This window comes from Schistocerca piceifrons, chromosome 5, assembly GCF_021461385.2.
Source record: "Schistocerca piceifrons isolate TAMUIC-IGC-003096 chromosome 5, iqSchPice1.1, whole genome shotgun sequence".
In the NCBI taxonomy this organism is placed as follows: Eukaryota; Metazoa; Arthropoda; class Insecta; order Orthoptera; family Acrididae; genus Schistocerca; species Schistocerca piceifrons.
The window spans coordinates 474,339,967-474,356,493 of NC_060142.1; the positions used below are offsets into that span (position 1 = coordinate 474,339,967).

At 42.3% G+C, this 16,527-nt stretch overlaps 2 protein-coding genes across 3 annotated transcripts in view; one reads left to right on the plus strand and one right to left on the minus strand.

Annotated features, from left to right (window-relative positions):
• Positions 1–16,527, plus strand: part of LOC124798127 (putative ferric-chelate reductase 1 homolog) — a 377,440-nt gene that overhangs the window by 91,601 nt on the left and 269,312 nt on the right. The window lies entirely within an intron of this gene.
• The window catches only part of LOC124799086 (uncharacterized protein DDB_G0271670-like), a 50,535-nt gene continuing 45,109 nt past the window's right edge, over positions 11,102–16,527 (minus strand). The window contains exon 3 of the mRNA XM_047262624.1: positions 11,102–11,295. Within this exon, the coding sequence (XP_047118580.1) occupies positions 11,102–11,295 (194 nt within the window). The remainder of the gene's footprint in view (positions 11,296–16,527) is intronic.

The window sequence follows — 16,527 nt, forward strand, 5'->3', positions numbered from 1 at the left end:
TGCGAAGATCCAAAGAAGAGCGGCGCGTTTCGTCACAGGGTTATTTCGTAAGAGTGATAGCGTTACGGAGATGTTTAGCAAACTCAGGTGGCAGACTCTGCAAGAGAGGCGCTCTGCATCGCGGTGTAGCTTGCTGTTCAGGTTTTGAGAGGGTGCGTTTCTGGATGAGGTATCGAATATATTGCTTCCCATTACTTATACTTCCCGAGGAGATCACGAATGTAAAATTAGAGAGATTCGAGCGCGCACGGAGGCTTTCCGGCAGTCGTCCTTCTCGCAAACCATACGCGACTGGAATAGGAAAGGGAGGCAATGACAGTGGCACGTAAAGTACCCTCCGCCTCACACCGTTGGGTGGCTTGCGGAGTATAAATGTAGATGTAGAACTTCTAGAGGGAAATGGTTTGTAGCGCCCTCGTGACGGAGGGGGTCCCCCTCCCTAGCTTAGTGGTCAGCGACTTCGACTAGTAAGCGGAGGACCCGCGGTAGATTTATAGTAGTACCAGGAATTTGTCCTGGAGGATCGGTACGGGGTGCGCCTAGTGGTGTCAGTAGGGGAGCTACTTGGAGAGGGAAGTTGACAACCGGGAGAGCAGTGTGCTTACCTCGCTCCCCTACATACCGCATCCAGGTGACTTCACTGGCAGATGACCCAGCGATTGGTCGTTCCCGATGACCCATTTGCTCCAGAACAATTTTTTGATCCTTTAACAGAGGACACTGGTTAGAGACGGATGTTGCTACTCAAGTTCGTGACACTGGCATCTTCACTGAACCTTTTGGATCCAGAATTATTTCTTTTTCTTGCACATTACGTTCCTTCTGATTCGTGCTCTCGCATCACAGCAAAAGAAACATTTTGCGATGTGGCATTTAAAGATATCTTCAAGTGTTAAATTAAAGCAACCTAGTTTCCCACGTTAAGTGGTATAGCTCACTGCACCAGGTCCAACCATCTTCGATTTAATAGATGTTCCTATACTTAGCCTAGATCGGTATTTTGTAGACCTCCCGGAATCTATCATAACATAAATGGATTTAAAAGATTGTCACGAAATTCTTTAAGTAATCACAGGATGCCAAATACAGAGGGGTCCAAAAAATGTATCCACTGTTTAAAAGTCCATAATTTGCAAACTAATGGATGGAGTTGTCTCATTTTTGGTGAAAGTATAGCTTAAAGTCCAACTTAAAGATATCACTGTAGGCATTCGAAATGGTCACCATTGACATCCACACACAAACGATGCCGCCGAACTGCAGCACGAACTACTGACTGTAACGTTTTCAGTTGGATATTTGGACATGAATGTACGATGGATTGTCGAAGTTCATCCAATGTGCGTGGCTTTTGTCGATAAACGACGCCCTTTAGTGTTCCCAACAGGTAAAAGTCCAGAGGAGTTAGGTCTGGGGAACGTGGTCGATACTCCACAGCACCTCTACGGCCTATCCATCTTCCTGGTAGATTTTCGTCGAGGTATGCCCTAACACGATTTTGGTAGTGGGCTGGGGCACTATCTTCTTGAAACTAAACTCTTCCGACTCCATACAAATCTCGGATGGCAGGTAAAATGGATGTCTGAAGCTTCTGAAGGTACACCTCACCGGTAACTGTGTCGTCAAAGAACTGACCCAATCAAGCTCCGGTAAGACAACCCACACCACACACTTACTCCTGGCAAATTCACGGCTTTGTCTACATGGACGTTCGGATTTTCGGCGGCCAAGAAGATGCAATTGTGGCGATTTACTGTTCCATTGAGTTTGAACTGTGCCTCATCAGATCACACAACCATGTTTACTCGAGTAACTAGGTGCAACTAAGAACAAAACAATGACTATCTGGCGATTGTCATCTGACAAAAGAAAACTACGCAATACAACGCTTGTGTGGCGATTGCCGGAACTACAAACTATTACACTACCAAAGATGAGACAACTCCGTCAATTAGTTTGCCAGTTATGGACTTTTAAACAGTGGATACGTTTTTTTGGACCCCTCTATAATGAATGGGGTCGATTATCGGTCAACCCGTACCATAAATGCCTTTCGGCTAGAGGAAAACACTTCGGTCTTGCTTTCTCTACGTCCGCGTTGTTAGCTGTCTTATCTTCCGTCGATTGCCATTAACGTGTAGTCGTTTTTAACTTCTCTTTGTCTTCCTGTTCTCCAGTTCTGACATGGCAGCGTATGACCCTAGTTGTTCTTGCGCCCTAAAACAAAACAAACTACTCAGGTCTTGCTGTATTATCCTTTCAAAGAATGACTTACGATGCAAGCATCTCGTGCAAGACACAGTTCTTCATTAACTGCTCTACAACATTTAAATAGTTATTTATTGGAAGGTACTTTATAAGTCTCCTGCATTCACATTACATAAAACTTTCTTCAATAGAGTTCCACTGTACTTTTTGCAGGTCCGTCACACTGCCCCCACTGCTTCATATCTCTTGTGAAGTGCATAGACATCTTACCCAGTGACACACCGAGCGAGGTGTCGCAGTAGATAGCACACTGGACTCGAATTCGAGAGGACGATGGTTCAGATCCGCGCACGACCATCTAGATTTAGGTCCTTGTGATTTACCGAAAATGCTAGGATAGCTTCTTTGAAAAGCGTGTCCGATTTCCATCCCCACCCTGAAACAGAGCTTGGGCTCTCTAACAGCCTCGATGTGGGCGGGACGTTAAAACCTAACCTGCCTTCCTTCCTTCGTCACAAAGCGGCCCAAACGTCGCTGAGGAATTAGTTTCTGCCTTTGCTTTCGTGGGTCTATAACTTACACAAAAAAGAGGAGCAAGATTCCTTGTAAGTCCACCAACTACTGATACATTTGTTGGTCCAGTTAAGTCAATTTTATAGATGCAAGCTATTTAACCCTGTGGTACATGAATTTCACTGCAGTGGACATCTTTTAATGGTCAATTCTGTGGTGTTTTCGATCAGTCATGAGGTTGAAAATGCATGCTGGACACACCAGTAGGGAGTGCCCACTGCAGTGAAATGTGTGCTTTTGCAGCCTCAGGACTGACTGAAAATGCCAAACAAACGACCATTAACAGTTGTCCACTGTAGTGGACGCTATGCGCCACAGGGTTAAGTTTGTGTTGCACACAATTCGACTGCTTGAGAAAGCGGGATAAATTACACTCTAGGTAGAGGTCACAGACGAATTGGGTTATGCACATAATGTAGCAACGTAATGAAAATTTCGCCCTTCCTTGCCACTTTTCATTTCTATGGAATTACTTCCTAGACTGCCACTCAACTGACAAGAGTTATTAACAGATCTCACACACACACACACACACACACACACACACACACACACACACACACACACACACGCACGCACACACACATTTCCTCCCATCAGAATTGGTGCGCTGCGTTTTATTTTATTGCGCTTTATGTTCTGACCAGGGGACAGCAGTTTCTCGAGATAATGATGTCCACTGTTTTAAATGTGACGCATGTTAAAAAGATGACAATGGCTCGTGATGTACAGACTGTCAAATAAAAATGTCGGTTGTTCATTTATTTTAGAGTGGCTAGTTCATCCTTATTTAGTCAGTCATAAAGTTTATCCTGATTATTTTAACATACATTTTTAAACTGAGACTCAGATTTTTTATTGGTGTTAAGTAAAATGTACCACAAGTACTAAAAAATAATTTTTATAGTTTCTCTGTATGTCAGGATTATAAGTTTTGTAAGCATCAGGAAAGAGCGTGAACATGCAAGTAGACGGATTCGCTCCCGTCAGTTTTACTACCCATTGTAACACACAATTTAACTATGTCTGCGGAACTACAGCGATTGCTCAGTAGAAGTCTGCCCACCACTTGACTGCCTGACACCGTTTGGTGGCCAACTGACTGAAAACGCTCAACGTACAGCCTTTCAAACATAGCCAGAAACAACTTTCTGTATTATTGCCAGCAATCTTAATGTCTCTCCTTGAGCCATTGTTCCAAGACGATTGCTTAGGAGGGAAGAATTTCCTCACTAAGCATTTAGTTCATATCCTGCAAGGACGCTCATAACTATGCTGCCAAGTGCCCAATAATTTAAACTGTGGGTGAATACATAGCTGTTTGAGTCCCTCAAGAACAGTTAATCTACTCTACCCTTCCTTTGTCTCAACACTAAATATAGCATACTGAAAAGTGCAGACTTAACATTAGTCAAATAAATGTGACTATATAGATTTTTATTTTAGAGGGTTAATATAGAGAGGTTCCAAATTTCTTGGGAGAGCGTTCTGTGAGCTGGCTTGGTAGTGCGTACAGAAGCGGCAGGAAGTGGGAACGATAACCTCGGGTCATCGAGGGAGATTGTAAAGAGCGAAAGGCCGGGAAAGAGGAGGAATGTCGGCAGTTAGGCGTCACACAGATTCCAGGAGACAAGACATCGTGCTGAAGTATTCCTGCGCATAAAGGGACATCCATTACCAAGCGAAAATGTCTAATCCGTTGCTTTTGTACAGTATTTCCTATTTGTGCCTTAGACATACTAGGGTCTCGATGTTCGGGGATAATGAGACGTCCTTTATTGCTTTTCAGATTCATCAGATAAAGCTGTGCAGGAAATAAAGGCACAATTTGGAATGAGTATTGAATTTTTTGGAGATGAAACAAATACTTAGACAGAATTAAAGTCTTACTGGCAAACCTCAGAGATAGCAAAGAACTTCGAAGAGAGTGGAAAGGAATGTATAGCGTCTTGAAAAAGAGGTTACAACATTGTCAGCAGAAATAAAACATTGGTAATAGAATTTTGTCAAATTAAACCACGCGATTCCGAGAGAACCGCATAAGGAAACAAAAGTCTACGAATTTATACTTCGCAATTTTAATCTTAATCGTTTTGTGAGATTCTAATGCTTTCTGATATTGTAAGTTTCCTCTCTATCTCACTTTCACAAAAAAAACGATCCATACAATTCATAAAAACACAATTCAAAAACATAAGGCATTTCTAGCATCTTAACGGAGTATGATCATCTTCAGGAGTAATACAAAGGCATAAATTAATGCCTCTTTTTTTCTTTCCTCAAATCTCCATTGCTTTTCTTCCGTGCTCTGATAGAAGACACTTGCAATACAGCATCAAGAAGCGGTCGACTTTATGCTGAAATCCCATCGGCCCTGGTACACTCGTTCCATTAGTTTTTGATGGAACCTTTGCCCTTGTTTCTCACTCGCACCACATCTATTTTCCACGAAATAGGTGTCGTCGGACCTCATAAAATGCAGCTTCGGGCTCAGAGGCATCCAATACTCTAAAAGTTACCCGAATCTCGTAAACAAGGTTTTGGCTGTTGCGAAGAAACTTGCCAGAGTAATCAAAGGATATCCAAGCCGATCTAATTTAATTCATGTTGTCGTCAAAGGCTTAGTCTTCCATTAGTTTACATCATTTCTCTTAGCTTCTGATAGCCACAGTAGCTTCCTTGCTACATACTTGAAACTGTAACATCCTTTGGTAGGGCATTAACACATTTTCGTAATGCCAAGTTTTATATGAAGTGGAGGCAACCTTTTTTTTTATCCACTGTTGAATCTTACTGAACGTTCTCGTTTTTAACCACCAAATTTTGGCTTCCTAATTGGCCCCATTTTTTGAGTCAAGTGCTTGGCCTCGCGACTGTCCCATTTGCATAGAAAATAAGGTCCTTCCTCACAACACACTCCATAAGGGACCCATGATGTGTCCTGAGCCCCACCCTTTATGCTAAAGTCCGAAAAAATACACTTCTTTCTCAAAAATTTGAAATTGTCTGCTGCTACTTTTTTCACTAAAAATTGCCCTCGGATATATCGGAAGTGATCAGAAGAATTAGTGTCACCTCTCGATGTCATGAAATTCGCAAAAGCAGGCAGCAGTCGATCCATCACCTTGCTGAAACTTGTGCCGAAAATTATTTGTAGATCAGGATCAACATAATTCCGCTGAAATACATTGGTGGCAATTATGAGTATAAAATTAAAAAATTTTTTGTTGTAGGTTATATTGCACATTTTCACAAAAAAATACTGGCGCTGTGTAACTACTAAATAGCTACGTTTTGCGTACCCCATAGAAGTTTTAAATTTGTTAAAACTGATTGTGATTCAAAATTTTAAATACTTTGCCTAGAATCAGACCTAAAGATACACCATAAAACTCTTTACCTCTAATTAAAAAGTCAACCACTCAAACGATACTGTAATTAGATGAGTTTTGCTATATGTATAGCAAAAACTGGTGGCAAAAGTAGAGGATATAAAATGTAGACTGGTAATAAGAATTTCTTAGTATCTAATGTAAATGTGAGTGCTAGGAAGTATTTTCTGAAGCTATTTGTCTGAAGTGTAGCCTCTTAACAAAGTGAAATGTGGACAATAAGCAGTTCAGACAAGAAAACAATGGTGCTAAGGGCAGATCAAATAACTAATGACATGATACTAAATCGAACTTTGGGGAAAAATGGACACATTTTGACATAAAGAAGGGAATCGTTGATGCATCCTATTCTGGGCATCAAGGAATTGGCAATTTGGTATTTGACTGACGACTTAGATGTTTTCATTTACACCAACATCACGCCATCTCGTCTCCACGACGTAATCATTCATACCACAAGCGAGTGATAATTTTATGGCATTCCGACGAATGTCAGACTGTCGTGTATTACACACTTTTTATGGATCTCGCTGATAGTCGCATCTGGAATATGGACAGTTGCTTCCCACAAGTTTGCCCTACATTTGTTAGATTTTTATAAGCATGATATTTGTTTGGAGCTGCGAGTGATGGTCTGAGCCGCAGTAACGGCTGGATCACTGTAGTCTGTTTACAGGATGATTATACTTTCGGTAACTGTGCCCGAGTAGACGGTAAACTATTTGCACTAAGGGTACCAAATTTCACAGGAATGATTTGCAAACTGTTCGCTACAGGATTTGCATTGTTAGTAGTGTTAGTGTCGTGACTTGCCGATAGGAGCCGTTACTGGTGCGGTGGCGTAGGGTTTACATAGAAGCATCCGCTTGCAATGCAGTCAACATGGGTCTGGCCAAGGTGAACAGGGCTTCACCCGTACACCTGCTTCATGAAACAGCAATAGTGATGCTGCTTTTGGCGAGTATCGACGCATTAAAGGAATACGGAGAGGTCCTCTTTCTGCACCGCAATAGAACGTGATTCGGAAGTTGGGCGATTTGGGAATTGCTCTTGCGAAACGCTGACGGGCAATTGTGGCAAAAATTGATGATACTGTTGCCGTGGCTTAGAATGCTGAACGCAATGCGCGATCTTCAAGCGGTGCACGAGCTGTCAAGACAGGTGGTCCACAGTTAGAAAAGTGCTACGAACAATTGTGGAATGGTATCCGCACTAACTTCAGGATTGTCGTGGGTGAAGATGGCCGTGACAGTGAGTAACGTTTCTAACCCGGAACATAGACGTGGTATGTAACTAACAAACGGTACCGTTTGAAGTGAAATTAAAATGCCTCCATTATTTTTCTTCCGCTTGTCGTTAGAAATGTTTCCACAAAGCTTTATTGTCGTACAATCACTTGTTTTTCACGGCAGCCCTCTCAAATAGCGAAAATCCAGTTTTAACCAACTGTACTGCGCAGATCGATAACCAACCCAGCTTGACAAGAGAATGTATTTGTGGTCAAAGAAACCAGGGATTTCTGGTAAGTGTGTAGTTGATATGTGACATGAGTGGTTCCTAAACACCCTACCGCCGAAAACTGGTTACTGCCAAGAAGCCTTCTGGTTTAGATCCCAGGGGACTGATGTCATCGTCTGTACGTTACGTAATTTCAGACTTTGACAGCACAAGAAAGCCTCAAGTTTTCAAATGACTTATTGATCAATGAGTCGCTTCGTAATCTTATCAGTGTTAATCGTCATACAAAAGTACTTTCACGTACTAAGTTGTTATCGATCTGCAGAAATCGTATTTTAATCACTCATACTTACCGAAGAGTGTAGAGATAAGGCAGTGACAGGTATGATGCTGTGTTACTGCTGTTGTATAATACATGCCTTCTGCGCACTGCCATTGTTTTGTAGCAAGAGCCTTTGTGCACTTCTGTGGAACAATGTTACCGACGCATGGCGTGAAATGATGTAACCACTTCATAATGTCCATTGCTGATCTTATCTTTTATGTAGAAATCGAAATAAAAACTGAGTTCTGTGAAGCAAACTAGCATGCGGGTGTAAAAAGAATCTATTTGTTTGACGTATGAAACTCTCGCGCTTCACTGAGCTTGTTATTAAGACTGTATGGTTTGTAAGGTTGTATTACCATGCTCTGTGGAAGAGACAATAGAATACGATGATCAATCAGTTTTCTGTAGCGTAATGAACTGTTTGCCAATGACATTGTGTCAAACGTTGAATATGAGTGTTGGTAGTATAAAGGAAGAGGGTATAAGATGAACATCAACAAAAGTAAAATAAAGGTTATGCGTTGTCGTAAATGTAAATCAGGCGATGCTGGAGCAGTTCGATAACGAAGTAAGACGTTGAAAGTAATGAGTTCGCATTTTGGCAACAAAATATCTGAGGACGGCCGATGTAGGGAAGACGAAAACGCGTTCGCAATAGCAAGAAAAGGGTTCTACAAAATTAGTATGTGAGAAAACACGCTCACTATCTCCTTCACAAACTGACTTCAAAATGGTGATACTAAACGTAGTCAAAAGATACAAACAAGTCGGTAAGACCTTCAGTCCGGGAAATAAACTTTACTCTGTTGGTTGTTTAAAATTGTCTGGCAGACTGAGACTGGAGGTTGAAACGTTGTCTGACGTACAGTGTTCTTACCATCTGAGCTCTCGAAGCAGAAAGTTACCCTCCTCACCGCTTTAAATTTGCCAATACCTCTAAACTGACCCGCCCGAATAACCATGCATGTTAAACCTTCGCCTTCGGGACAAAGTGGTATTCCGTCTCCAGATCGAATCTGCCTGGCAGATTTACGAGGATCGGAGTGACGACCAGTCTACACGTGGTTTTTAGGTGGTTTCCCACATTCCACTAGGTGAAAACCGGGTTGGTACCAAAGTCCCGCCCCCAGTTACATAACTGACAAATATTTACAAAACTTTCGATTTCACGCGAATAACACTACGGGCAGACTATTAGGATTAGACACATTCCGTCCAGGGTGCCGGGGCGGGGAAAGAAGAGGTTGGCGACTAACCATGGGAAAGTCGTTAATAATCATGCCACCACTGCGCTGCTTCGGGACAAAAGCACAAAAAACGACGAAAAATACTTTCCAACTACGTTCCAAAATTTTTGCAGCTCTCCTGCACGCCTTACTGTACGGGAACAGACGAGAGTTTTTCTATGAAAGAAGGCTTAGGCAAATGGTATGGGGTGTGTCCAGAATCTTGCTCTGTGTAGCGGATAGGTCGGTTTAATCCCAGTATAATAACTTTGCTCTTAGCTGTCATATCAGAAGCAGCTTGCGTTCTAACTGCGGACATTCTTTCCTGTTTGGTTCTTAGACTGTGGTGTAACAGTATTGCTGGGATAATAATTATCAAATAAAACAAAATCAAAGTAAGTCCCTGAGATTGTTAATCTTAAAGTTGGACGGGTGTAACTCAGACTGTGCGATGTTGGCAAGAACGCAACTCCTTTCCGTTGGTCCGCTCCAGTTGTCTACTGTAAATTTGATAACGAGCCAAAGAACACCAGGGTTGTCTAATAACTTGAAAGTCAAAGATTTAGGTGTAAGCTAATTTATTTGATGGTACGTCACACAGTGCAGCTCAAAATCTCACTGCATAGCCCCCCACCCCTCTCCCTCCCACGATTTCTCGCGGTCTTACATGCACTGCTTAACAATTCGAACGTTGTTGCATATAGTAATTTCATTAATTACAATTACAGAATTTGTTCAGAAACACAGAAAACGTTATTATTTGGAGATTACAATCGAAATAAGTCAAATAGGATAAAAAGCGTTTTCACAGAAAAATAAGTGAAAAGATACAAATAAACGATACTGACTACATTTCTGTTAATTGCACTAAAACTACATATCCCAAGTATTCCTACGATGTTACCTGCGTCAACTAAGAGTACATTATTTTCTTTAGTGTGGATGGAATTTCAGTATATAATAGACCCTAAATAAAAAATTGGTTTACATTGTTAATCAGTTTACTGTTGTGAATTACAGTAATTACGAAGTAATTAGATTCCATTAGGTTAAACAATAGTATACCATATTGACAGTATGACAGTTGTTACATGTTTCCAACATTGTAAAATCAGTAAATTTCTTTTTTCTACAACTTTTGTAATCCTGTCTTCCTTAGTAACATATGTACATATTCCAGGCCACTGATGATGCCTTGCAGAAAACAAAGGCGAAACGCGTATGGCACTAAAATTGTTCTATTCAGTTGCTGTCAGACTGTCAATAAGTAAAAATTATCAATATACCGTAATATTCTTTTTTCTTACCCAATTGTTTGTAACTGAATAGTCCTAACTGCAATTAAACAAATAGACGATACAGGGCCCTACCAATCGATGGACGTAATGTTTACCAATACTTTGCTACCAAGTTATTGAAAATCACGTTGCAGAGGTCAAAAGGCGAAATTACATACATAGGTCCTACCTAATGACTTAAGAATTATTCAAGCGATCCAAATTAGCCTCTAACTCTTATGCAAAATGAGCTATTAAATTTCAATACACAATTTTTGCTTCCACTGGTGGTTGACGTGGATCATGATGATCGTCATTGTGTCGATTTTTTCAGTTTATCGTGGCAGCGGTCTTCAGTACATTAGCATCTATTTGCTAGCACCACATTAACTGATACATACTTAAACACAAAATTACTTGTTTTAGAGGGGGTTAATTTGAAAACTACTTGTTTCAGAGGGAACAGGAGGAAGGGTAATGGGGACTGATATTTTGTAGTCTTATGGTATCAAGCCAAAGAACAAACATTACAAAAGAGAAGCACGTAAGTTGTTGCTAATTACAGATCGTCAGGGCAGGGTAATTCCCGGGTGCAGTCACGAAGGCAGCTGCCGACTGTTTGCGCAGGACAGCGGCAAATTAAGAACTAATGTCGCTTTGCGTTATTTGTCCGCAGCGCTGTAGGAAATTGTCAATTTCCCCGCAGAGTGCACGGTAGCTACTGTAATCACGCCCTCCTAACGCCTGCTGTTTCGCAATTTCGCCGCCGCCGCCGCCGCCGCCGCCGCCGCCGCCGCCACCGGCTACATTCCCGCCTCTGGGGGCGCGCACGCCTGCATCATAGCGGCGGACAATACGCGTGGTCACGGTTCGTCTTCAGGACCTTTCGCGACTCCCCCTCCAATCTCTCTCTCTCTCTCTCTCTCTCTCTCTCTCTCTCTCTGCGTGTGCGTGTGCGCTTGGTTTGGCCTGTTCTCTTCTGCAGTGCATTGTTGAGGCGCACAGCGAAGGAGTTCGTGTCGTAGGTAGATTCAATCTATATACATATTCAAAGCCACCTTGCTGTGTGTGGCTGTTGGGTACTTTGTGTACCACTGCATCTTTTCTGTCGCAGTCGCTTGCAGGGGATTAACAACGGGAGTTAATGGCCCAGAAAGGATCTGTTATCATGATGGGACCAGTTCTGGTTCGAGGAAATTTTTCCTAAAGGATAACTTATTCGAAACTCCGTAACTGTCTCCCATCGCGAAATTCGGTTCAAACATGCCTACAACATTCATCTGTAATTGTGAAAAAGCTGCCGTGCGATGGCACCCACGGGCTAACGGGCGTGTCACATAAGGTCGTCACAGCCACGCTTACCCATATTTCATCCCTTCTCTTGACGCCTCTGCGCTTGAGATAGGAAGATTGATACCCAGGGTTGAAGTCGAGCAGTTCTTTATGGGTGTCGGAGGGAAACATTCGACATACCGCCGCTCAGAATCGTCATGCAAAGGGCTCGGGGGGTGGCATAAAGAGCGTAATCAAACCACCCCTTTCGATGGATCGTCGGTTCCCACGCGCTTCGCGGTCGAAAAACACTGTTCGAAGGGCGATAAGCGACAGAAAGACGTACTTCAAAAATTTTGACGCTGTTGACGCCTTCGGACGTTCCTACCTTCTCTGAGTAGATCGTGGAGCTACATCCCTTTTAAACATGACATGACCCATTTGGAGGGGAGCACAGCGCGACCGCAATTTCTGCTCTCGTTTACAGGTTGGAACCACCAGTGATTATTCAAGACCATTCAACGCAATTCGAACAACATCCGAATCAGTAAAGGGTACTTACGCTTTTTCAAGCCTCCCTTTTTCCGGCCTCCTCCTGCGTGATTACACGGGAGCGCAACATTAACGTGTGCGTGAATAAAACGGCAAAGAGTATCTCTACAACCCACCAGTTTGGCAACACCCTCTGTGCCACCCACGCAACTTTATTGAGCACATTATAAACGTATCTCAGAAATTTGGAAACCAAATCAACCTAGCGGCTGCTCTAGCCCCTGGGGGTATTATCTTTTTAAAAAAATAATGTAACTATTTACTTAGAGGAAACGCTCTCCTAGTAAATTTGTTTGTCCTATGATTTATCGTGATCTGTTACTGATTTTTAGTGAAGTTAGTTTTTACGTTTAGCTTTCAAAAAATACAAAAGAGATGTAATAAGGAAAATAATGAATTTCGTAGGTTGCCAATTACGTATTATCTGGTTTTATCGAGAGCCACGCTCCCTACAAATTACTGTAAATGCAATAGCGTAGTATTACTCAGCTCCAGTTCAATGATCTGAAATTATTACTATCACAGAAAATAGATAAGTTTTAATAAAATTGTTTCACTGGATTCCTTCAATTTATCTCCCTGAATATTTTTACATAATTTCTTCCGCTCCGGGTATCAGACATTGTGCTGTGAAAAAATGTTTTTAAATGTACCGCGTAATGGCGACTAATTGTTAAGTCAGAGATCGCTGTTACTCGCTCCGCAGTAGCTGGAAACATGCTAAATAATTTTCATTAAATTTTCTTTTCATACGATAAATGTGGCGTAGGTTCCTGAAATAATACACGGAGAACACTTTATACTAATATATTCTTACTAGGACACAGTTTACACCACTAAATATTTGCAATTACGTTACAACAGAAACAGATGCTAGCGCAGCACAATAGCTTGCGTGCCTTATTCCAGCTACATCTACATGATACTCTGCAATTCACATTTAAGTGCTTGACAGGGGGTGCATCGAACCACAATCATACTATCTCCGTACCATTCTACTCCCGAAGAGCGCGCGGGAAAAACGAACACCTAAACCTTTCTGTCCAAGCTCTGATTTCTCTTATTTTATTTTGATGACCATTCCTACCTATGTAGGTTGGGCTCAACAAAATATTTTCGCATTCGGAAGAGAAAGTTGGTGACTGAAGTTTCGTAAATAGATCTCGCCGCGACGAAAAACGTCTTTGCTTTAATGACTTCCATCCCAACTCGCGTATCATATCTGCCACACTCTCTCTCCCCTATTACGTGATAATACAAAACGAGCTGCCCTTTTTTGCACCCTTTCGATGTACTCCGTCAATTCCACCTGGTAAGGATCCCACACCGCGGAGCAATATTCTAACAGAGGACGAACGAGTGTAGTGTAAGCTGTCTCTTTAGTGGACTTGTTGCATCTTCTAAGTGTCCTGCCAATAAAACGCAACCTTTGGCTCGCCTTCCCCCACAATATTATCTATGTAGTCTTTCCAACCGAAGTTGTTCGTAATTTTAACACCCAGGTACTTGAGAATTGTACTATTTATCGAGTAATCTAATTCCAACGGATTTATTTTGAGTCATGTGGATCCCCTCACACTTTTCGTTATTTAGCGTCAACTGCCACCTGCCACACCATACAGCAATCTTTTCTAAATCGCTTCGCAACTGATATTGGTCTTCGGATGACCTTACTAGACGGTAAATTACAGCCTCGTCTACGAACAACCTAAGAGAACTGCTCAGATTGTCACCCAGGTCATTTATATAGATCAGGAACAGCAGAGGTCCCAGGACGCTTCCCTGGGGAACACCTGATATCACTTCAGTTTTACTCGATGATTTGCCGTCTATTACTACGAACTGCGACCTTCCTGACAGGAAATCACGAATCCAGTCGCACAACTGAGACGATACCCCGTAGGCCTGCAGCTTGATTAGAAGTCGCTTGTGAGGAACGGTGTCAAAAGCTTTCCGGAAATCTAGAAATACAGAATCAACTTGAGATCCCCTGTCGATAGCGGCCATTACTTCGTGCGAATAAAGAGCTAGCTGCGTTGCACAAGAACGATGTTTTCTGAAACCATGCTGATTACGTATCAATACATTGTTCCCTTCGAGGTGATTAATAATGTTATATGCTCCAAAACCCTACTGCAAACAGACATGATATAGGTCTGTAGTTCGATGAATTACTCCTACTACCACCAGAAAGAACAGAATAAAACAGACTAGACAGAAGAATGAGCATTGCATTGTTTTTTATACTCTTACAAAGATAATACTACTTTTAATTACTTACACATTATAATCTCACTCAATAAAAAGTCTTTTCTCCATCTATCGATCTATATTGTATATTTTTACAGTTAGGTTTATCTGCTAAAGGTAATAACACTATGTCTGCAGTTCATTTTGAGTCACATACAGTCACTTTTATTTGTTTCATCTCGATAATGGTGAATATTGCAAAAGGGACACTACAGGGCCTGAGTAATCCATTTGAGACTCCCTTGGGCAAGGCTTCCCGACCTTCAGCCGCCAGACTGATTTCAGTTTGAAATTTGTGTTAGGTACATTTGTAACGTGCTCAGCAAAGTTGAGTGTGTGGCACCGAGGGTGTTGGCGGACTGGGGGTCTTGCAGGGACTCCTCTGTTTCATTCACGCACACGTCAACGTTGCACTCCTGCGTGACCATGCCACAGGAGGGGAGGGTGTTTCAACCCGTACAAGAGGGCGAAAACTGCGGTCGCGCTGCACACCACAGAGAGAGGATAACATTCAGTGGTGTTGCAGCCTCACGATGGCCTTAAAGTAGTGCTGAAACGCCCAGGGGGGTGGCAGTATTGTCTAACGTTGTCAAGAACTTCGTCCTGTTGCTCATCGTCCCGAGAACTGTCGTTTCCGACTGCGAAATTTGTGTGGATAAGGGACCCAGAAAAAAGGGGTGGTTTCATTGACACCCTTTTGCCACTCCTCTGAGGCCTTTGCATGTCGATTCTGAGCAGCGGTGTGTCAAATCTTTTTCTCGTTCACCCAGGAGAAAATAGTGAGATTTGACCGCAAGGTGTCGCAGTTCTGATCTCCATCGCAGAGACTCAAAGCAAATGCGAAATGTATAGACTGAGGGCACGATACCCTTACTGTCAAAGCAATTAAGCATTGTTTTGATAGATTTGCTCATTCGAGATTTTTTCGTTAGAGGACACGTCTCATTGTCACACCTCACTGCCACTTTGTCAGGCTCGTACTAAACACATCCAGGATTCATTACCTGTGATCACACATCTGAACCACTCGGGGTCACTGGCAGTCCTGTCAAGACTATAAACACACACGTTTCTGCTCAGTTGGGACATTTTTCGGCACCATTGTGGCCCAAACCTTTAGCAAATCTTCGGCCAAAATTTGATGTACAGTGGAAGTGCTTAACACGCTATCCATCATCCTTATTGGTAAATGATGGTCTGATTTCACATGAGAACGCACATGTTCGACGTTTTCATCGGTTGCTGAAGTTGGTCTACCCGAGCGTGGTTAATCTTAAACTTCTTCTCGGCCTTCCAAATACGATTTGACCGGCAAAAAATGTGCTCTTGATAAAAATTGTTCCCCATAGTCCTGTTTCAACTTTTCAAAGGTCACACTCATGGTTTCTCTAAGTTTAACACACAACTTGATTGTATAACGTTGCTCTAAACTCCGCTGTTCAACTTTTGTCACTAATTCATTGATTGCGCTCTCAACAATCTCGTGATGGCTGTACGGAGCTGAAACTCGGACTGAGCATCTGGAAGGGATTAACGCACCGGTCTACGCGAGTAGAACGAGACAGCTTTGCCAGATCACTCGCTGTGTTGTCAGTCTTACTACTTTTCACACACACCTCGTATATTGAACATCTACTATTGCAGACTTCATTGATGAAGGTAGTAATGTCACTGTTGTTACACTGTATCGGTCTCTTACTCGTGGTATTTTCTCAGCATCATTCGCAGGACGTTGACGGCTGAAAAAAGCCTACCTTTCCCGTTCTCTCTCTCAGATAATTTGTTAGAAAAATAGAACATCGCCGAAGAAAGCACTGAAATTGGTCATTCCTACGTGGATAGTCATAAACCCAGTGCCTGCTTTAATGAATGATAGAGAATAAATAGTTCTGTAAGCTTCGAACATGGCAGTAGCCAAAACCATGAACGAAGACTATAAGCAGTTCAACCATTAACTGTCCATTTCGCATCCATTCTGTGTTGTCAAGACT